The sequence below is a fragment of the Rhizophagus irregularis genome, chromosome 10 (assembly GCF_026210795.1).
Source record: "Rhizophagus irregularis chromosome 10, complete sequence".
Taxonomy (NCBI): Eukaryota; Fungi; Glomeromycota; class Glomeromycetes; order Glomerales; family Glomeraceae; genus Rhizophagus; species Rhizophagus irregularis.
Genome location: NC_089438.1, coordinates 1,390,616 through 1,414,195, shown reverse-complemented (window position 1 = coordinate 1,414,195; position 23,580 = coordinate 1,390,616). Strand labels below are relative to the sequence as shown.

The window sequence follows — 23,580 nt, the reverse complement described above, 5'->3', positions numbered from 1 at the left end:
TATAAAGCTTTTGTACTATAAATTAATTGAATTTAGTTTTTGTTTTTTTTTTTATTGAATAAATAAATTGGTTTTGTAAAATTTAAATCTTTATCAATGGCAAAAATGATTGTTATATAATAAATACATTGACCAAAGTTGGTGATAACTTTATTAACATGTTTGATTGATTTGTTATAAAAGAATAAATATTTTATTGGTAATTTACAATTATGTGAATTGTTTGTTTGTTTTTTTTTTCTTGTATTCCAAATGTTTTAAATTGTTTTGGATGTGTAATTTCCCAAAATTTTTCTTTTATTAAGTTTCCATGAAATATTTGAAGATATATTTCTTTTTCATTAACATCATTACACTAGGTAAACACACTATTTTATTATAAGTTATAAAATTAAGTATACAAATAAAAATATTTTACATTTTCACAATAACTAAAAAAATTAATTTATAAATTTCATACAAAGAAAGATTCTAACATCATTACACTAGGTAAACATACTATTCATAAGTTATAAAATTAAGTATAATATTTTACATTTTTATAAATTTTTTAAAAATTAAATTGTAAATTTCATCCAAACCATTTCAAAGTATTTAAATAAAAATGCTTTACATTTTTACAACTTACAATTTTCAAAAATTAATTTATAAATTTCATATTCTAATAAATTTTCTTTGAGTTATCATTAGAATATATGGAATCCATTCTTCGTATTTTATAAACTAATTTCATTCATTCATCTCCAGATATGAAAGTTGTACCATATCTTCAATCCTAATTGGAATGATAATAATATGAGTAAAAATAATTCACATTAAAACAATTTGTTGTAAGGTATAATTTTTTTCAAGCTAATAAACTTACCCAATAATATTGGACAAATGTTTTTCTTTTATAATTTATTATTATTTCCTCAATCTAAAAAAAAAATTAAAAATTAAAATTAAAATTAAAATTTTATAAACATAAACTTTATTTAACAAACTTCAAAATTTACCTTAAAAAGTTTTCTTTCACTTTGATATTTCATGACTTTTTTAATATATAAACAAGAACAGTGTATGTAATTACTTAAGGTTGAGGATAACAAATAGTACATGATGATAAAATTATTTTTTTAAGGGTTGCATCATTTTTCACCATATTTATATTTAAATTCAGTATACTAATTGTTCCGAGAAAAATAAACTATTACACAATCATGCAGATGTTATCGCATATGGTGACTAAAAATGGAAGGTTTAAGAGGTTTGAAGAACCAATGGTTGAAGAGAATGATGAGGCAATTGATGGCTTTGATGATGGCATAAACTTGCAGAGGATGTGTTCCCGTAGTGTGGGACACAAAAGTCCAGATCTACAAGGATTCACGTGAGAATACGAGGGTTTACGCAGTATTTTACGGTTGATCATGTAGAAACTACTGTATGGGCTGCGCTATAAGTTATTAGAGATAGATCATATAATTAATGTATAGTTGCTACTTGCTATAGCTTATAGCTAGACCTTAGTTTAATAAAAATTATGTATAAAGACCGCATATATGATAAATTATAGGATATAGTGGATGTAGTGCTTTATTGCATAAACGCATTTTAATTATTTTTTTTGGAACTATGTACGACTTTTTTTTTTTTCTTGCAACGCATTTCTTTATTAAATTTAGTACGAGTACATATATAATATTTAGAAATACTTAGAGAAGCCAACCAGATAGTTGGCAGCTCTATAGCAAAAAGACCTATCTAAATACATTACCAGGAGCACACAGTAGACATATGCACTAAAATATGCAGTTGCACGAACACACAATTAATAAATAAAAACCTCGTCTCATACCTAACGTGAAGAAATCCCCCAAAAAACCTAAAATAAACTAAAAAAAACAGCATCTCGCCCAATTTTATCCCTCCTCTTCCCCACGGTTCCCTACAAAAAACAAGTTAGTAAGTTTGTGAATTCTAAACTAATCAAAAACCCCTATGTTAAACACTAAGCTAAAAGCAATTCGACCTAATGGTACGGTTGGTTTGGGAGGGGCCGTCAGTCCAAAATCCGGTCACTCATTGTCTCATTCTGCTGCCTCGCCGCACCCCGCGTAAATTTGTTATCGGAAAATTTTTTACGTGAATCACGTGACTTCGACTGCAGGATGCAACCCATTCATTTTTGTTCTCTCCTTTCCTTCCGCCTTCTGTCTTTTCTTTCCTCTTTCTCTCAACGTCGCCTCTCTCATCGCCTGAATTCTTGCTGCAACTATTTACGGCTATTTAATATACTTTATCATATGGTTAAAGAAGAATAGATGATTGTGGTTATGCATGTTTAACAAAGTAACCGGATTATCAATGAAGTCAGGATTTAAGATATAGAATAACGAGCTTTTTTTTTCCATCATGAATCACGTGATTACATTTTTATACACATGGAACTCCAAGCGAATTAACTATTTATTATCAATTTTTAGTTTCACTATTATTTTTCTTTTTAGCAAAATATATCCACACAAGTAAACTAATGAAATTTGGGAACAATGTATTAAAATTTTTGTATTACAAATAAATAAATTTAAGTTGTCATCAATATTTGACAATGCATTTGAAGGAATAACCAAATGTTTACATAATTTACTCTATAAAAAATTTTCTGAGAAAAACTCGATAATTGATCATTTTTCTCAATATTACACATTATTTTTAATTTCCAATCAGATCCTATGATAATATGTAAACCTTTTTATTTTATTACACGGTTTATATACAAATAGAACCTTTAACTGGTTCAATCTGTTTTTTCAGTGGGTTTAGCTGTTACGATAGATGGAATGGATAACTTCGAACTGATTTGTTTTGTTAGGAATTTTGAAGAAATTTAATTGATTTTAAAAGTTTGGATTATGTGAAAAACTATCAAAGTTTTTTTTCTTTTTTTTTATTATTTTATTTTTTTCAATTATTTTGCTTATCATAGATCTCGTGCATCACGCTATCACACCATACTTTTTAGGTGCAACTAAATCATATAACAGCAATATACAATAGATTTTTCTCATTTAGATAATATTTTTAATATTATTTTTGGAAGTATAAATAACTAAAGATAATGATTATCAGTCTCTTACATGCCATGTAAAAGGATCACGTAGGACCACAGTCTTTTATGGTGCTCATAATCATGGCGGCCTTCAAAGATATATCTTATCTTTTTAAAAAAGAAAGAAAATGGATAATTAGCAAATGTTAAAGAGATAAAAAGATCAAAAAGAATCTACCCATGTACGGAAAGCCTACATTTCTAAGATCTGAATAGTCCCTAAAAAGTCAAATAAAGAAATTAAAAAAAAAGATAGTACGTATTGCTTTTACCGTTAAAAAAAAAAAATAAAAATAAAAATAAAAATTTGTAATACGTTCCGAGTCTACAAAGGTTGGGTTGTATATAGTGTGTCTAAATCTTTATTAGTTTTTTTTAGGTAACACGCATTTCTTTGTTAACCGTTTAAGTTAGTGCTTTAAAGCACATTTAAGAAATGCATAGAAATAAAACAAAGTTTAAATCTCCCTATTAACACAAGTACACAACACTATTGTAACAGTTGGCAATTATATTTTATAAAGCCAATCTCCGATATAAATACAAAAATTTTTTTTTTTTTAGTTTAAATACCATTTACAAATATTTTTAACCCGAAATAATTCAATTGATAAAATTTAAAATTTAAAATAGATTTTTTTTTGGTTTAAATACACGATTCCATACTTCTTATAAAATAAAGAAAGGTAAAAATTTTCATTTCTAATAACTTTATTTTACGAAAACGGTGTTTTTATATAAAGTACATAACCTAAAAGGTGGAGTTAATTATAGAAATGAGATAATTGAGAATAATTCCCATTTGAGATATCCTTAATTTACCTTTCGTAGTGCTTCCTTTACCGCTTCAAATGTGGTTTCTCCCGTATCGAAGTCATAGGATGAGTAAAATTTTGCCCTGGTGGCAGCTAAGTGGGCGTAATATACCGGAGGTACCTATTTAAATTATTTAAATATAATACGATATTTATCATTTACTGCATACAATGATAACAAATGCAATTTAAAATCTTACCAAAGATACTGCACGCGTACAACGCGCATAAGTATGACAGAGATTATAAGATAACGTTTGTAACCTAAATTATTAATTATATATTAGTTACGTATAACAATTAATTATTAAATTAGATTAAATTACTTAACCCATCTGCATCAAATCCATTTTCGTCATATAAAACTTGATAATGAGTTGGCCGAGACGTCCCCGTTATTCCAGCATGACTTAATAAATCTGGTAAGAATTTAAAGTCATTTAGAAATGCTACAAAATTTATACATCAATTTAAATTTAATTACTTACAAAAATCAAATTCAAATGGATGTGTAATGTCCGTTTCAACAACGGTACCAGGAAGACAATTTCCCGTTCTATCAGTATATTTACTTTCCATTGGGAAAAAACGTGTGTGGCGTCTCTTCTTTACCAAAACAAACGTGATAGTGGGTTCATAATTAGTCTCAAGACTTTTACACGCGCCTGTAATAATTAAATAGATTAACGAAAAGTGTGAATAAATCTAAGAATAATATGTATTAATTACCTTTAATCGCGGTTAGTTCACTCCCTAGCACATCAATATATCGACTCTTTGAAACTCCATTTCGGTAAAATAAAATTTTTTTAGGTTTTAACCTATGAGTTTGATAAAATGTTTTTAACAATTCTTTAACCATATCTTTTAAATCTTTTATTATTTCAGTATGACCGGTTTGAACCCTAAGTGATGCTACATAACGTGACGCCCTAGCATTCATAGAACCACATAAGGCAGCATAAGATGGACTTATGTAACCACCTGAAGAGATATGCGAGAAACATAAATATATTAGTAAAATAATTCATACGAAAAAAAAAAATATACAATTTACCAAGCGAAGGATGAGTAATGTCTGCGCCCATCAAAATAGTAGGTTCATCTGCCACAAATTGAATATGTTCGGGAATAAGAAATGAATTCTCTCCTCCAAGTTTAACGTTTATCTTTAGGCAAATGTTTGCAAGATATTGTTTTTTCAGGGTTTTCGCTTTTTTACTTAGGACACACTGTGTTGCGACACCAATAACTGTGTCACTAACACGTTTAATTTCGCCATACAAAACTGATCTATGTGGGAGAATACATAGAATAAGCTGAGGTTTAACTTTCGCATTATTGCCAGCCCTCAACCAGGCTTTTCTTAATGATTCTTCAGTATTTCCATTTTCGCGACATATAGGAGGAAATCTATTTAGAATATTCTATTAAAGATAAATGATTAAATAATATTAGTTAGAAACTTGAATGAATAATACTGAAATGGGTTTTAACTTACCATTCCCGTATCTTGACATGTAATAAAAAATTTTCTCAAGAATGCAATAATAATATTATCAGGTAATTCCTTTTCATTTAAAAAGGCCAAAACTGACCATGAACCAAGGGTAGCACCTGTTGCTACTCTTTTATCTCGTAAATTCCATTCTCCACCTTTCGGTTCGATACGATTCTCCTTTGATGTTTGGTGGTACTGAATTATTGGAGTGGGAAGAATCCTAGCGTTTACCTGTAAATTCGCGTTATTGATGATACATTCCTATGATGCAATAATAATATTTCAAACTTACCACAGTCATATCGTTTGATATTTCCATCCCGAATTGTTTAAGGTATTCGTTATTTTGATAATCTAATATATTGAGACTAGCCAGGATCTTATTTGCCCGAGCACTCGGAGGTTGGCAAGTAAATTTAATCATGTCAGCTGTTTGTATTTCATTCAATTTCCGTATGTGTTGTTGCCCCTATACAAAATAAATATGATAAAAAAAAATTCTTATATTATGTCACTAGATAAAAATATAATTACCGGAATTACGTCACAAACTTCTATCGGAAGATAATAATTTTTTCCTACAACAACACAAGGGAGAAATGGGTATAATAAACGTTTTTTGTATTTTTTTTGAAAATAGGTTTCCACATCGATCTTATTTCTATTAATCGTAGTGTCTGAAGCTGAACTTCGAGTTAATTTTTCAATCTTAAAATTTCGTCTATTTTCCGGTATATGATTATCACTTATCCTAAGATTTTTTATTATCTTTTCAACTTTTCGACGGTCCTTACTATCTGATAATCCTTTACGTAGATCATTGGGAGATCTAAGACCCAATATTTTTACAATCATCTGAATAAGTGGACCACCTTCATAGAAAGTGGTAGCACTTGAATCTATGTTTATCATCATTTTTCCCATTGTGGGACGTACTAATTGGTAATACCCTGGCCAAGCCTCTATACCCCCAAAGAGGGGTATAGCTCCCTGCGAAGTATAAAATAAATTACGTATAGTAGGATGGTTTGTAAAAATCTCATGACTGATAATGACGCCCATTGCCGTTATTGCTTATAACATAAATATTATTATAATCCATTATGAGATTCATTCTTATTAAAGAAATAAAGAAAAAAAAACTTACCCATTTTGCAATTCCAGGTCATCTTGCCTTTTGCGTGTAAAAATCGGAATAGGTCTTCCATGAAAAAATCTCTAGTTTTTCTTATCCTAATTGTAAATCTTCGAAATGGACGTTTACTACCCATGGGCATGTTGTCCTCCTCTAATTCTACCTAATTATGATAATTAAACTTAAATAATTTAAAAAGTCAAAAAAAAGTAAAAAATAAAATTCAAGATATTTTACGTTTTTTACATAAAAACTTCTGTCTTTAAATGGCAATGGCTTGTGTGTAAACATATTTTTTATTCCTACAAACATTTGTTATTAGTTAGTAAGTATCTATTTCCTTCTTTAAATACAAGCATATATTTAAACATCATATAGCATTAATAATTTTAAAAAAAGAATTACATAACACAATTTTGGTATCTCTCTATATTATAAAATTACATTCGTTTTATTCGTTTTGCATTATTCAATATTTGGACATTTGTAACGAAAAATATATATCTTTTTTTTTTCAAATATGTACCATCGAATACTGGTTTTACGCCCCCAAGGTCTACTTGGTTTTCCTCTGAAAAATGGTTAAATACTTTCCTATTAATATTTAATCGCGGAGGGACCTCAGGAAATATCGTTACATCATAATGTGTAATTTTCATTTTCGGTATCTTATTAGTAACTTCAAAGAAGTTTGTTTGAATTTTTATCGGTACTCCTTTATTACCGAAACCTGGTCTTTTCATAATTTGAAAAGTTTCTTTTGACATTATAAAATTAACGAAGAGAATAATGATAATAAAAAAAAATATTTTTTATTTTTTTTTTGTGACTTGAGATAAAGGAAAATATTTTTTTTATTGGTAGGAAAATATTAAGATATAAATTTTTTTTTTTAATAATTGTGTACGGCAAATAAAGTTTGGGGTTGGTTAGGTATATCTGATCATTAACCTAAAAAAAATATTTTAAATGTTGAATGAGACCAATCGAGTATATGGCCGCCGCTATTACAGCGGGTGCTTGTGGCAGGTACCTGTAGTTTTCACAGCAGATACCTACTGGATTCACGGAAGATATGAGGCGCCGTAGGCACAGAAAAGTTTCATCATGTGCATGTGCATGAACATGATCATGATCAACTTTAGGCATGATCTTTGGGCATGATCATGATGAACTTTTAGCATGAGCAGGTACCTGCTACAATAGCGGCGGACTTTTGACCTGAACGGCTTGACATACGGATAGTCAGATACAGATCACAGATATTGTTCATAATTAAAATTTGAAATGATGGGTATATGAAAAGATTAATGGGTAAGATACCATTGATTTTTCAGATTTAATAAATTTAGTAATCTAGAAAGTATTGATAAAATATTTAAAAAGCTAATTGGGAGAATCGAAAATTTATAAAATTTGTTGCAAGGTATGAATTATATTAATTTTAATTATTAAAAAATTAAATTATTTTTTTTCTTTGATTTATCTAAGTTAATATTTATTATTGTTCAATCATTAAGCATACGCGCAACATCTTAGTTATTATAGTACTTAAGAATACTCAAACAAGGTTACATCTGAAAAAATAGTTTATGGTATCTTTGCAATCCAAGTTATGAGCGAAATATGAAATCTGATATTTATAGCTTAGTGTTCTTTTATGGGAGTTATCAAGCGGACATATGCAAAAGGCATTTGATTTAGATCATATAAAAAAATGGAACCAGTTCTTCAGAATATCTACAACTTTATCCAAGTTGGAGGCCTGTAAATAAATGAAGTTTACGAGACGTTATCTCAATTGAAACTACAGTCCGAAATAGACAGTTCACATACTGCGAAATTACCTTGGAAATACTTAAGACTTCGCCGCAAGAAATAATTATCTCACCGACAGACGTTTCGTCAACAATCATCTCACCGACAAGGGAATTTAGATTAAAGTTAGGGTTAGGTAAGAAAATTAGAGTTAGGATTAGGCTAGGTAAAGGATTAGGGTTAGGATAAGGGGAAGTGGATTAGAAATTTAGGATTTCAAAACTGTCGGTGAAATGATCCAGACCCATTATTTGCTACAGCAATTGGTACTCTTCGAAGCATGTACATGATAGTTCAAAACTTCAAACATATTTGAATTTGTTGGTATAATGGTTTCAAAAATTATGTATACATTATTGGTATTTTTCTATGAGAGATTTCAATCTTTTATTGTAGGAGTATATAATATTATTTTACTCATATTCCTATCCTGAAGATTACGAAAAAATTTATATTGGAATGATTTTATTAATTAGAACAAGTAGTTGGTTAATAAACGTAATTAATACAGATGGCTCACAATTAGATAATTACTTTCAGCAATTAGATTAATGGCAATATTGATTAATACGATTTGAAAGAAATTATTAATTTCATTTAGTTACTTATTAGCCTAACTCTGTAAATTGATTACGAGTTGGTAAAACCATGTATCATGAAAATTTAATTTGAAATAAATATACGATTTTACTTATCATTTATTCATAGAAAAAATAAAAATTAATAGAATACGATACAGCGAATTTAAGGAATTATAATGTAAATTAATCATATCTCTAAACTAATTAATGGCATAAGTACTATAAACTTGTAAGTTATAATATCTTTTTAGATTAAAATTTTATTTATTTTGCTTTAGGGGGAAATTTTGGTCCATCCTTAGGACCGGGACCTTTGGACCATCGAAATCTTTACCCTTGGGATCTTTTGGACCATCGAAATCTTCACCCTTTGGGCCTTTTGAGCCATCGAAATCTTTACCCTTTGGGCCTTTTGGGCCTTTTGGACCATCTAAGTCTCTACTCTTTAGACCTTTTGGACCATCGAAATCTTTACCTTTTGGGCCTTTTGGGCCATCGAAATCTTTACCCTTGGGATCTTTAAGACCATCGAAATCTTTACCTTTTGGGCCTTTTGGGCCATCGAAATCTTTACCCTTGTGATCTTTTGGACCATCGAAATCTTCACTCTTTGGGCCTTTTGGACCATCGAAATATTTACCCTTTGGACCTTTTGGGCCTTTTGGACCATCTAAGTCTCTACTCTTGAGAACTTTTGGACCATCGAAATCTTTACCTTTTGGGCCTTTTGGGCCATCAAAATCTTTACCCTTGTGATCTTTTGGACCATCGAAATCTTCACCCTTTGGGCCTTTTGGACCATCGAAATCTTCACCCTTTGGACCTTTTGGACCATCAAAATCTCCACCTTTGAGGCTATCAGGAAATTTACCAGGAGGAGGAGGAGGAATTTTTGGTTTATGTTTATCCTTATCGCCTCTTTTATTAATAACACCATTTTCTATGTTTCCAATTGGTGTGGCAATGGAACTAGTAGCGAAAAGGGCTAAATTTATAGCCAAAATTAGAGTGTAAGAGAGCTTCATTTTACGAGGTTTTGAGCGAAAATTTCTAAAGGGTATTGGGATAATATATCTCTATTTTTTTGTTTTATAGTAAGACAGTTATTATATGTAACTTTGTTTTTTTCTTTTCAAGATATTAAGCTGACTTGAAAAAAACTGAAAGAAAAGAAGCATCATATTTATATAAAAATTCATCAATATAATCTTTAATTTAAAAATAGATAAAATTTACCAAATAATTAAAACTCGTATGTTAACAAATCGGTAAAGTCCTTTGCATAATTTGAAATTTTGATTATAAATAAATATATAATTATTAGTGCATTCGAAATTAAGGTAAAAAAACCTTTCAATGATAACCAATAAATTATCTGGATATATCCTTGGCGTATGTAATGTTTTTATTTTTTTTTTTCAAGGAATTTTAATTGCTTGCGAACGAATAAAATAAAGAAAGAAAGATTTGTTTATTCATAATTACTCAATCATATCGCGATTGTTTTTCGCGTCAAAGTAAACGCGATTCCCCTTTTTCATTTCTTTATCTCCTTATCTTTTACTTTTACATAATTCTCTCTCTTGGCTCGTGTGTGTGAAAATTTGATATCAAATCTTTCAAATCGTATATATGATATGGTTACACGCACAAAAATCCAAAAGATCTAAAAATTTATTCCGAAGCAAGTCGCACATCTGTGTTTTGCAGATCATAAAATCTTGGCCGAATTTAACAAAGATCGCAATTAGAGCCAAGTAAAAACTTAGTATTTAGCCTCAGCCAAGAACCAAGAATTTAATAGAAGTTAGAAATTCTAGTACCGTTCGAAAATATTCAGATAGAATAAAATGATAATTGATTTAGCAACTTTTGTTTTTGTGAAACTACTATTATTTTTAAATTTAATTATTAGTATTTTCTAATTATATAATATAATAAACTTTTCTACATCTTGAAGAATCACTTTCATAATTCATAATTATTCTTTATTTTTTTTAAAAAAAATTATTTTTGTTAACGTATATTACATGTAAGGAATCATATTTCGTTTTAATTTGAACCCGTATTCCACGAAATTCATTGGCCTCATAAGAAAGACAAAAAAAAAAAATTCCATTCGACTAGGCCGATTACATAAATACAATCTTGGATACTTTTCAATATGTAAGGGGTTTACTTAAATATTATAAAAAAGAATGGTGGGCTATGTAAAAAAACTAAAAATAAATGAAACGATCGACACATGCTCCTGCAGATGTTAAATTCAAACTTAAACATTTTTAGCTCTTAGTCGATAATTAAAATTATTTAGCATTACGTGCATTAATCGGCTAGATTGCTGATAAGATTTTTAAACATTCATCTAAATTTGGAAAACAACAATTACAAAAATAAAAAAAAATTAAAATATTCTTTTTTATTGTTACAGTATTGTTTATATTGTTACTTAGCTCTTTGGCCACTCTAATCGAATAAAATTACTAATTGTTCAATCAAATAATCTTATGATTTTTAACACAATGGCGTGATGGTGATGATTAGTAAATGTTTTTTGTTTGAATAATATTATAAATATTATAAAAAACTTGTTTCAATCATATATTATTATGATTAATTAAATAGGATAATATATTGTAATTAACGGAGTTAAAAGAAAAAAAGTTATGCAAAAATAAAATAATATGGGTGAATAATAACAAGGGTATTAAAATATCATTTATTATAATTTTAAGAAATAATTAATGTTTATTGATCGTATTTTATCAGCACTTAGTACAACTTTTGATTATAATAAAATATTGATAATTTAAATATTTCATATTTATTAACTAAAAGGGAAAGGTCGAAAAAAAAAACTCTCCTGTCGATCCCTCGACAAAAATTTTTTACGAGGAGAAAAAAGACTTGGAAGATTTTAGTATATATATAAAGTTCTCATTTTAACACGTTTCTTACGTCCAACTCGTTTGTCACTCTTTTACCTACCCGTAGATATAATCTTCACATTTTTATAAAATACGCACTTGGTTTTTTTTTGTTTCTCTCGGAATTTTTCGGCTTCGGAGGGCTCAGAAAGATTTCATCCCGTTTTCTGGTCAAAAAAAGAAAATTTTGGAGAAGAAATGAACCAATAGGGATGTTAGTAGGTGAGGTGATTTTGCAGATTATATAAGTTATTAATTGAATAAAAAGTTTATGCTCTGCATCACCTGATGATCATTTCAAGTTGGACCTTGAATATTTATTTGGGGAGAGTATTAGATATGTCAGATACGTGGACAAATGGCCAAACATCTTCTAATAATAGATAATTCAAGTTTCGAGAATTCCACTAAATTAGAGAGTGTAGGAATTTTTCAAGTTGGTAAATTTTAAATTTTTTATTAATACTATTGTCTATGTTTAGCAAATGATGTATGAAGAAGGACACGCTGCACAAAAAGTTTTGTTGCTAGGACTTCAGTTATTGCTAAATAATAGTAAATTTTTTTTTGCAAAAAAAGTGTTAATTCCTTTCTTTTTTTCTTTTTTTTTCGATATAATATTTTTTTGTTTTAGTTGTTAGAATAGTATAGATTTCATTAGATAGATAGTTAGATTAGATAAATGATTGGCATTTGTGTCTGGACAAATGTCTTAGGTGTTTCAAAATTTTCATATAATCTATATTTTAGATTTTGATTGTTAATAAAGAAACACGTTACTTATTAAAAGGGGAGAAGGTCAAAAGGATTATTGAAAAAAATGACTTACATAATTGGATTCGAAACACTGACAATAATCTGGAAATTATTAAATCTGATAATATTATTCCTTTTTATAAGATCCTTGGAGTCGAACAACAAAGATATATTGAAAGATGATAATGACAGGAATTACCGATTTGAAAGATTTAAAAAGATTTAAATAATGGTGAAAATTATCAAGTATTTGGATCGATATTTTCAAAAAACGAAAAGATTGGAAGAAATTTATGTTAATTTTGGACTACGGTGAAATTCGACAAACCGGTGTAATGCCGTAGTATATCTAGTAAATTTATTAATTGTGAGGCGCAGTATTACATTTAGTCTTAGTGTATAAAATTTTAACTTATTTTTATTTTTATTTTAATTGGACCGAGAAGTCGTTAAACTAATAATCACATGGATTAAGGTAATTGGTCCGTGATGACCTTAAACTATTAGTCACGAGATTTAAGGATAAATGAAGATCCGAAAGATACTAAATTGAATGAAATCAAGTGATCTGAGATGTCAAGTGAGTAATTTGTTGATCACTACGTTAATATTATAAATCATAATTCAGGAGTTTATGATGATCAAATGGATACAAAATTAAGATAATGGAAATACTTTAAAACAATGGAAATACTTTAATAATTTAAATCCATGAATTGAAATTATGAATTTAGTTACACAAAAACAAACATAAAAGGGCGTGAAGATCACCTTTTGGGAGAAAATTAGACGAATTTTGTTATGAATTATTTATTTTGTTATTTAATGTTATTAAACCAAGCATATTATTGTATATATTTATATTATTAATAAAGAGTCATTTTGTTAATACCTGAGGTGGCAAACATAATTCTCTATGGGCTCAGGTGTTACAAGTGGTGCATGCTCCGAGAAAGGAAAAGTGATCATCCTCACATGATCACTACAGGTTATAAGTACAGGATCTCTGAGAAAAGAAAATGATCACCCCCACGTGATCATTAGAAGTTACGAATAAAGGATCGACGAAGTTAAGGAATTATAAAATTAAAAGTTCTAAGTCTTGGTTAAAAAAGAATTTAAGGTGTATTAATGACAAATGTTAATAAAATAAAGTCAAATATTTTAAAGGATACGTGAAAATAATGGTTACCAATGTAAAAGGTATTAATTTGGTCAATGAAAAATTATTATTGCAATAATTTTCATACATATGAACCAAATATGTATGGTAGTAATTGATTATCAAGGGAAATGCGAGGCTAATCAAGTTAGAAGGGGTTTTAATAGAATATTGTAAATAAGTTCCATGAATTAAGGATTAAAAATAATTTTTATAAATAATTGAGGTTAAGTTAAGGATAAAAAGTGTACCCAAAAACTGACACTATAAATACGATGGTAGGGTAATTCTGTGTGAACTCAATTGAGGTTTTCTGTGTGATCAATTGAGAATAATTCTGTGTGAACTCAATTGAGGTTTTCTGTGTGATCAATTGAGAATAGTTCTGTGTGAGCTTTTTCTGTGTGAACTCAATTGAGGTATTCTGTGTGATCAATTGAGAATAGTTCTGTGTGAACTTTCAAAAACAATTCTGTGTGAGGGTACCCAAGAAAAATCATGATTAACGTTAACAAAAATTAAAATAATATTTGCTGGACAAATATGAAAATTACAGGAAAGAGATAAATCAAATATGGAAACACATCCCAACCTTAGGTTGGAAAATTTTATGGAATATAAATTTATTTGTACAAACCTGTAAACTACCATACTCAGTAATGAACAAATGAGGTAAAGGCAAGCCCAGTATAGGTCAAATAAAATATAAAAGAAGGATATAAATGATAAGAGATTTTGTAGCGCAGTAAAATTATATAAAATGTCAACACAGGTGTCGAGATTATTAATTAAAGATTATCAAAGCACAGTAAATTTTAGGATATAATAGAATTTGAGGCGTAGTAAGAGTATATGAAAGAGGGAGATTTGAATCTCCCACTTATTAAATGAATGGTGCAGTAAAATAATACACAAGATCATGTGAGTAGTACAAGACATGTGAGAGATATGAATCACATGTATTACACAAGTCAGGTGACTAATAAATATTACACAAGGCACAGTAAAACTTACCAAAAGAAAATAATTGAAGAAAATACGAAAAGGTGAGAGATAAAAGGAAAGGCGGTACTATTTGTATATTTTTGAGGTAACACAAGATGGTGCAGTAAGTGTAATAAATGTAGGTAAGACAAGTCAAATCACATGAGGTAATACAAATAGTACAGTAAGTTATGTAGATCAATTAATCGTGTAATTATATAATGATGTAATTTATTACACAAAATAAAATAAATAAAAGAAAAGGAGAACCGATAAGATTAAAAGTTACCATAATAAGGAGTAAAGGATAAATTAAAATTAAATGGACCAATAGAAGTAATAATTACTAAAAGAGGATAAAATGATAATTAGATTTCCAAGAAAAGATGGGAAAAATAAATTGTGTGGAGAATAAATGGCGTGAAGGAAAAATAAAGGAAAATTTCTACAGAAGAATTTTATTATAGTAAAGGGAATTTTGAACATAAAAAAAAAAAAAAAAAAATGATGGATGAGATGAACAATAAAATTTATGAAGTTCAGAAAATGTAAAGTGGATTTTGTATTAAGAATGTACAAAATGAATTTCTGAAATCGAATTAATATGGATACTCTGGAAAATTTGAAATTTATAAAATAAAATGGATGTGAAAAGAATGTTGAAAAAATAAAATGGAATGAAATTAACATCAAGATGAATGATGTAATAAGTAATAAAAATAGGAAGATTGACAAAAATCACATGACCAAGGAAAAATATAAATATAGGAGGGAGATTTGGATCTCCCACTTATTATTTCAAAATATAACAAAATAACGATAATAATAAAATAATAATAATTATAACAAGAAATTAAAATGATTGTACATAAAATCAATTTAACTGAAGAAGAATTGGGAAAATACTTACGAGGTGAAGAACAGATTAAAATAGAAATACATGATAAAAATGAGGTCATAATTGAAAAGAAAATCCTAGCTAAAAAGACAACTAATAATGGAGGGAAAAGAAAAAGTTGTGGAGTCTGTGAAGAAAATGCTGAGATAAAGAAAAATAAAAAAGAAGATAAAGTGGAAAAATTTATCAAAGAAGTGAGCACACCAATTAAAGGAAATGAGGGAATGACGTTAGAAAGTCAATTCACTGGAATTGACAATCAGAATGAGGAAATTAATGATATAGAAAAGTTAGTGGAAAAATATCTTGACTTAGGAGATATAAACTCCAGAGCAATTCAAAAATGGTATTTTCTCGGACGAGATTTTGAACGAAAGGTGGAGGAAATGAAGAATCAAGGAAGGAAGAAGAAATCAGAACAAACAGCCAGGAGAGATTTGTACAATGAAATGATGGGACTACTAGTAAAAGGGGATGAAGATGCTGAAGAAAAACTTAGAGTAAGGGGAGCATTAAAGGAAAGGATGCAAGGAGCTGTAAAAATATATGAATTATTTATTGAAATCGGACAAGACAAAATAAATAGAATAAAGGAAACATTTGTGACAACAATAATAAAATTTACAGAATCAGAAAAGAAGGAGATAATCGGACATTTTAGGAATTAAAATAATGGAGTAAAATGACAGAATAAGGATAATTTATCAAAAGATATGTTTGAAAATCATGTAAAATGAGGAAACATGTAAATATTAAAGGATAAAATATAAATAAAGGTTATCGTCTTAAAAGTATAAATTAAAAAGTGATCAAAATAAAATAAACCGTAAATAAAATTTTATTAAAAATGGAATGGTACCATGTTTGGAACGCTGAATATATAAACCATAAACAAGAACATGACCTAGGAGTGATAGAACCAGAGGAATGTTTAGCATGTGAAATATGTAACCCAATAGAAAGAGAAGTATCAGCGGCATTCAAGAAATTTTGGGATGCTTTATTTAAATTCGAGGATACAATACTAATGTACAATAATGTAACACATAAAGAATTATTGAATTTATTAAGTATGGACAATAGAGAAAGGGAGGATACAATACATAAGGGAAAATGTAGGAATATAGTAGATAGAATAATTGAATCAATAGGGTACAGACAACAACCAAAAATGAAGGAAAAAGGATTGAGAATAATAATTGTAGTAATTGTAAGGGATTGTATTGAAGGAAACTTGGAAAATGAAGTATTTGATCGATTAATAGGATGTCCAGAAATAATGAAACATGGATACATTTTAGAAGATTGGGATGTTGAAAATAGATTTCAAAAATTTTGGGATTGGTATAACACGATATTGGAAAATGAAATGAAAGCAATACATGTTAAGAAGTTAGCAATGAAGTTATTCAGGGATCTATTATATGAAGAAACAGAAGATCTGTTGAGGAAAGAAGAGGTAATTGAATTATTACTCCAGATAGAATATCAGAATAGATGTGAGACAGACACGCAAGAAGGAGGTGATGCATGGATAAGATATGTATCAAAAGTAAGACAAAGATTTATTGATACCAAACAATTTACAAGGGAACCTGAGGACCCAGAAAGTGCTAGTCCTGAAAGTTATGAATTAGAGGACAGTGATGGTAGTATACATTATGAAATAAAAATAGAGGATAATGTCGAATGGACAGTGGAATCATTAAAAAGAAAAATTGAAGAAATGGGTGGAAGGTTCACCGACAAAGATATACGAAGAATGTGGGACCTAAGGATAAGGATAGAATTGATATTAACAGAGGACTTTTTAGTATGTGGAAATTGTAGGAAAAGAAAATAAAAATGCAGATGCCTTATCAAGAATAATATAAATAGATGGGTAAAAGAGTTACTTTTCAAAAATAAAAATGGAACAAGTGGTAAGAAATACAAATCACAAAATAAAGGATATAATCAAAAATTTAGAAGGTATAACAAAGGAATTAAACAGGATAAATTATAACTATAAATTCAAAACCAAAAATTTTGAAGATAGTGAAGAAAGACCATTAATATTGGAAACTCAAGAGGAAATATTACAAATAGAGGTAATATTAAGTAAGGTAAACGAGCTAAAATTATCAGAATTATATAAAAATGGGACCTAAAATAATAATCATATGTGGAGTTGATGGTACTGGGAAAACATTCATTGTAAATGAACTTATAAAAGAATTTGAAAAAGTAGGACAAAGTGTGAGGTTTAACACCTTTAAAAGGAGAAGAGAGGACAATGATAAGTATAAAATACCAAAGAAAGGTATAGAATGGGAATTCAGGAAGGAAGTTGTCGAACAAATCAACAGGAGAATGGAAGAACATGATAATGAGGATTGGTTAATATTAGATAAAAGTCCCTATAGTGAGTACTTTTATCAACAAACACCATCATTCGACAGAGGATACATAACAAGATATGAGAATCACCTATTAGAAAAGGAAGTATTTAGGAACAAAAGGATAATTGATGAATCAATAGTGATATTTTTAGAAAATGAAAAATGTTGGGAAAATTACAAAGGTAGAGAATATTCGAAAAAGGATCAAGGACATAAAACATCATACCCATTATTAGATGAAGAAAGATATATGGAGATGGTGAAATCATTTAAAGAATGTCAAGATATTTACGAAAGAGAAAAATATGCTAATATTAAAATATCAAATAATGACACAGATTGGGAAAGAGTATATAATAAAATAATAGAATTAGATGGAGATAAACCACCAATAGAGGTTAAAAATGTTGAGATTAAGGATAACATCAGAGTAACTGATGGTAAAAAGCATATTGAGAAAAATGGTAAAAACATCAGAATAATAGAAGACTTTGAAAAGATGGGAGCACTATATTTAGCTCACAGTCATGAATTATCGGCACATATGGGAATCAAAAGTACTTATGATAATTTAAAAGATAAATATTATTGGGAAAATATGCTGAATGATGTTGAAAGATATGTAAGGACATGTGATGAATGTCAAAGAAGAGGAAAACCACAAGGGAAAAATGAATTACACCCAATTAAAGTAGTAGAACCATGGTATCAAATCGGGATTGACTTTGTTGGACCATTGAACACAACAACAAATGGTAATAAATACATCATAGTAGCAATGGATTATTTTACAAAATGGCCAGAAGCCAAAGCAGTAAAAGAAGCAACTGCCAAAGAAGTATCAAAATTTATTTATGAAGACATCATTTGTAGACATGGATGTCCAATGAAAATATTGAGTGATAGAGGAAGTCATTTCAATAATGAAATGATTAAGGAATTAATGGAAAAATTCAAAATTAAATGGAATTTTTCTACAAGTTATCATCCAGAGACAAACGGACTTGTTGAAAGATTCAACCGAACATTAGGTCAAGCATTAGCAAAATTATCAACCAAAGATGATTGGGATCAAAGGATAGCACCCATATTATTTGCTTACCGAAATAAAAAGCATAGTTCAACAAGAATTCGACCATTTTACTTAACATACGGAAGAAATGTACGGACAATAATGGATGAAAATATCAAAGAAATTAACCTAAGTGATAGAATAGTTGGATTATTAGAAGAACTACCAAAAATCCGACATGAAGCCAAAGAACAAATACTGAAATCTCAAATAAAACAAAAAGAGTATCATGACAGAAAAATAAGCAAAGAACACACCTTTGGAATTGGAGATAAAATACTACTCTATGATAAAGCCAAAGCACAACAACTATCTGGAAAATTAGAATCAAAATGGTTAGGACCATTTTACATTCATGAAATACTACCGAATGGAGCTTATAGAATTAAAAATATTAAAGGTGTCATCAAGAAGATACCTGTAAATGGAGAATTATTAAAGACTTACCATACACCGATGAGTAAATGATAACTATCATCAATGGACTTAGAAAAATAAAGATAATTTATAATCATGTGAAATAAAATCACATGACATAAAAATAATTTTCGAAAATAGGAAAAACTAATGAAAATTTCCTAAGAAAGACCGAAGTGAAATCCGGTACAGGAAAACCGTAGACTTAACAAACACATGATAAACCGCAGATATAGACGCAGCAAAAAGGAATATTTAAAACGCAGCTGAGTCAAGTGACAATGCATGTTTGATTTAGTGGTATAATTCGCACCTACCACTTCGAGACACGAGTTCGATTTTTAGAATAAATTTAATGTGGGCATTAAATTTTTATGCGGGGGATAGTTGTAATGCCGTAGTATATCTAGTAAATTTATTAATTGTGAGGCGCAGTATTACATTTAGTCTTAGTGTATAAAATTTTAACTTATTTTTATTTTTATTTTAATTGGACCGAGAAGTCGTTAAACTAATAATCACATGGATTAAGGTAATTGGTCCGTGATGACCTTAAACTATTAGTCACGAGATTTAAGGATAAATGAAGATCCGAAAGATACTAAATTGAATGAAATCAAGTGATCTGAGATGTCAAGTGAGTAATTTGTTGATCACTACGTTAATATTATAAATCATAATTCAGGAGTTTATGATGATCAAATGGATACAAAATTAAGATAATGGAAATACTTTAAAACAATGGAAATACTTTAATAATTTAAATCCATGAATTGAAATTATGAATTTAGTTACACAAAAACAAACATAAAAGGGCGTGAAGATCACCTTTTGGGAGAAAATTAGACGAATTTTGTTATGAATTATTTATTTTGTTATTTAATGTTATTAAACCAAGCATATTATTGTATATATTTATATTATTAATAAAGAGTCATTTTGTTAATACCTGAGGTAATTCTCTATGGGCTCAGGTGTTACACCGGATCTTCGATAAACCGGATTTGGGCCTAAACCGGACGTTTTGCTGAAACCAAATCACGTTTATTAAAATAGTTTTGATATACCAGAGTTTACTAGTAAAAGATTGATATTGGATCAATTTTCTAACTAGCTATAGTAAAAATGATTCGATAAACCGGATCCCGGTCATTAACCAATAAAATTTAAGTAACGTGATGCGGTAAATCTTAATTTTGGCCAGAATTATAAAAATCTTAATTCCGGCTGAAGTCTTATATGTTCAATTAAAAATATTTTAATGACCTCTATGACTTAAAACTAAAATGAAAAAATTAAATTATAGTGTATATTAGTTTTATTAGAATGAAATTTTTTTAAAAATTCAGTATAATAGATTTTCAATAAATTAAATTCGAGGGACTTCCATTATTTGATATTAAGAAGAATTCGATTTATATTTCAAATAAAGAATTTAATACGAATGTCCGAGAATACTTGTTATTTTATTAAATAAAATCACAATAATAGCAGCACTCCTAATGATAGATTTCTGATGATTTGTTCACTACCTTTTCACTTTGTAAGAAATCAAAATAAAATGGTAACAAATTTAACATTGTATTACGAAAGTTATATGAACGCCATATAAACTGTTTTAAGTAATAAAAATTCTTTGAGTCTATAGATGACGTTACACATTTCCCATTTGAAAAATTTAAAAAGGAGTATGACATGAAGTCAAAAATCCTAATAATTAAATCCCTCGCAGCCTGTAACGCTTCTATAAAATTCTAATTAAATAACGGTCAATTCTAGCCATCCTCTTACAGCATGTAACGCTTCTATAGAATTCTTTGTTGGAATTCTTATTAAAAATCCATTCGAAAAATCTTTTTCATGTTACAGTTCTAGATTAGCTACCCAGCCGATCTTTATAATTAGAAACTTCTACGAATATTATATTATTATAGAATTTTCTAAGTTCGTCCTTGCTTAAAATAAAACATATATATTTAGAGTTTTTATCTCAAGCAAAAGAGATATTTTTTTAAAAAAAATTAATGATGGAACAATTAACAAATTATAAACACACAATTGATTTTTATTATAAGGCAACACATCTTTAAGCCTGCCAAAACAAACCACAATTAAACAAAATCGTTATGCAGAAATATTTAAATAAAAATCATCAGATTTGTTGCGTTTGTTATAAAGCGAAATCAGTATATATACAAGTGGGGACAAAGTTATTGATGATTTTATCAAACATACATTAATTAGTGGTAATAAATTAGCTGGTCACAAATGTAAAGTTTATTCCTGAAGGAGGTTTAATAAAATTTATAAGGTTATTTGGATTGATGACCCAAAAATGACTAGGTAGAATAATGGAAAAAATCGTAAAAATTATATAGTTCTTAATAAACTCAGCTAACTAGTATACTTAGTGCAACAGGGGATTAATATAAACATCATTCACTATTTACTAATTAAATAAAATATTTCTAGACAAAATTATTAAAAAGATTAAATTAACCGAAAATGAAAATAATGGTAAAATCTTTTGCGTATTTACAATAAAAATAATTTATGTTTAATTTAATTATTTTGTTTTCATTATTTAGATTATATTACGAAACAATTTGAGTTGGATATTGATATAAATTCTGAAAAATGTATCATTAATAAAAGTAAGTAAAATATTAAAATTTTACATAATTTGTATGATCTTAATAACACTAATTTCTTTAAATTAAAAATATAAGATATATTACACATGAAATTGATTTTGATATTTGAATATTGGAGTCCATCGCTTATACTTTATTCTTTTTAATAATATTTTTTTTTTAAAAATTTTATCAGTTATATATATTATTTAGTTGAGCAATCATATAAATTATAAAGAAAATAATAATATTATTATTTCAAATATTCAAATATAGAAAGCTTAAAAAAGTTTAATCTAAAAAATATGATTATGAAAAAAACTATTTTATAATAAGCGTCAATTATAACGTGACAGCAGCTTTGTATAGTCAAATTGTATAATCCCAGAGTAATTTGGAGCTTTGCATCGTTCACTATATTAAATGTTTAGCTATAATAATTGTTTAATTCATCGAAATTTGGTAAAAACTATTAATTTAAAGTCATTTACCAAAACCTTGAATATTTCTACAAATTAAATACGATGAAATCCTTGGTAATGTTTGTTCATATTATATTGATATGAAACTTTTTTTTTAAAAAAAAACAAATAACTATTGTACACGTATAGGTCGTATAGCCAAATAAAAAAAGGCCCACAGATTCGCATTTTTGTGAAACAAATTTAATAATTATTCCCCCCTATGATGACCTTTGTCTGAAGTATAATAACGAAGGACTATATACTATTCGTATCGGTTTCACAAATGTTCTGTTATCCGTCCAGCACGTGATATGTGGCAATGATAACTGCGCTTCGGACTTGATAACAGTATCCGTTTCCTAGTACAATATAATAACAGATTATTTTTAACGTATCATAACATTTGCTAAAAGATCACAAGCTTATCTCTTGAAATCGCAAACAAATAATATGTGTAAAAAATTTTAGTTCTTTTAAAGTCCAGTTTTAAAAAGTGAGTAATCAAAATTTGGTCATAACTAAGCCATGGGTATAAGCCGTATACTACAAAATATTTATTATTGAACATCATCTTATTGTCCCTAAAGAGCCACTTTATGTTTTTTAATTTGAGAGAATTTTTAACACTATCCACCTGTAACCTGATATTGGCAAAAATTAAGTGAAATAATTAATATATTATTAAAAAAAAAAAGGTTATTAAGATTTGACATGAAATTTAATTCTAAAATAAAATAAATTAATGCCTGTTTTGAAATAAAAAAAATAAAATGAGAAATCAGGCTGTGGCCATGCACTGATGCACTGCCCAGATAATAATTAAAAGAAATTTACTCATGTAGTCGACTGTAAATGCTGATCATTCCTGATTTACCGAATTTATAAGATTTCACAAATTTCCTGATTTCAAATTTTTAATTGTTATAATAAAGTATATGAAAA

At 28.3% G+C, this 23,580-nt stretch overlaps 2 protein-coding genes across 2 annotated transcripts; one reads left to right on the top strand and one right to left on the bottom strand.

Annotated features, from left to right (window-relative positions):
- Window positions 1–9,204: 9,204 nt before the first annotated feature.
- On the bottom strand, window positions 9,205–9,969 carry OCT59_001804 (uncharacterized protein; the record flags this gene model as incomplete). The annotated part of the gene is made up of 1 exon (XM_066144092.1): window positions 9,205–9,969. One exon carries the CDS (start codon window positions 9,967–9,969, stop codon window positions 9,205–9,207), a length of 765 nt encoding a protein of 254 aa, XP_065995291.1.
- Window positions 9,970–15,631: 5,662 nt separating this feature from the next.
- Window positions 15,632–16,339, top strand: OCT59_001803 (uncharacterized protein; the record flags this gene model as incomplete). Its single annotated transcript, XM_025330468.2, has 1 exon — window positions 15,632–16,339. The coding sequence occupies one exon, from the start codon at window positions 15,632–15,634 to the stop codon at window positions 16,337–16,339; it is 708 nt and encodes a 235-aa protein (XP_025175805.2).
- Between the last annotated feature and the right edge of the window lie 7,241 nt (window positions 16,340–23,580).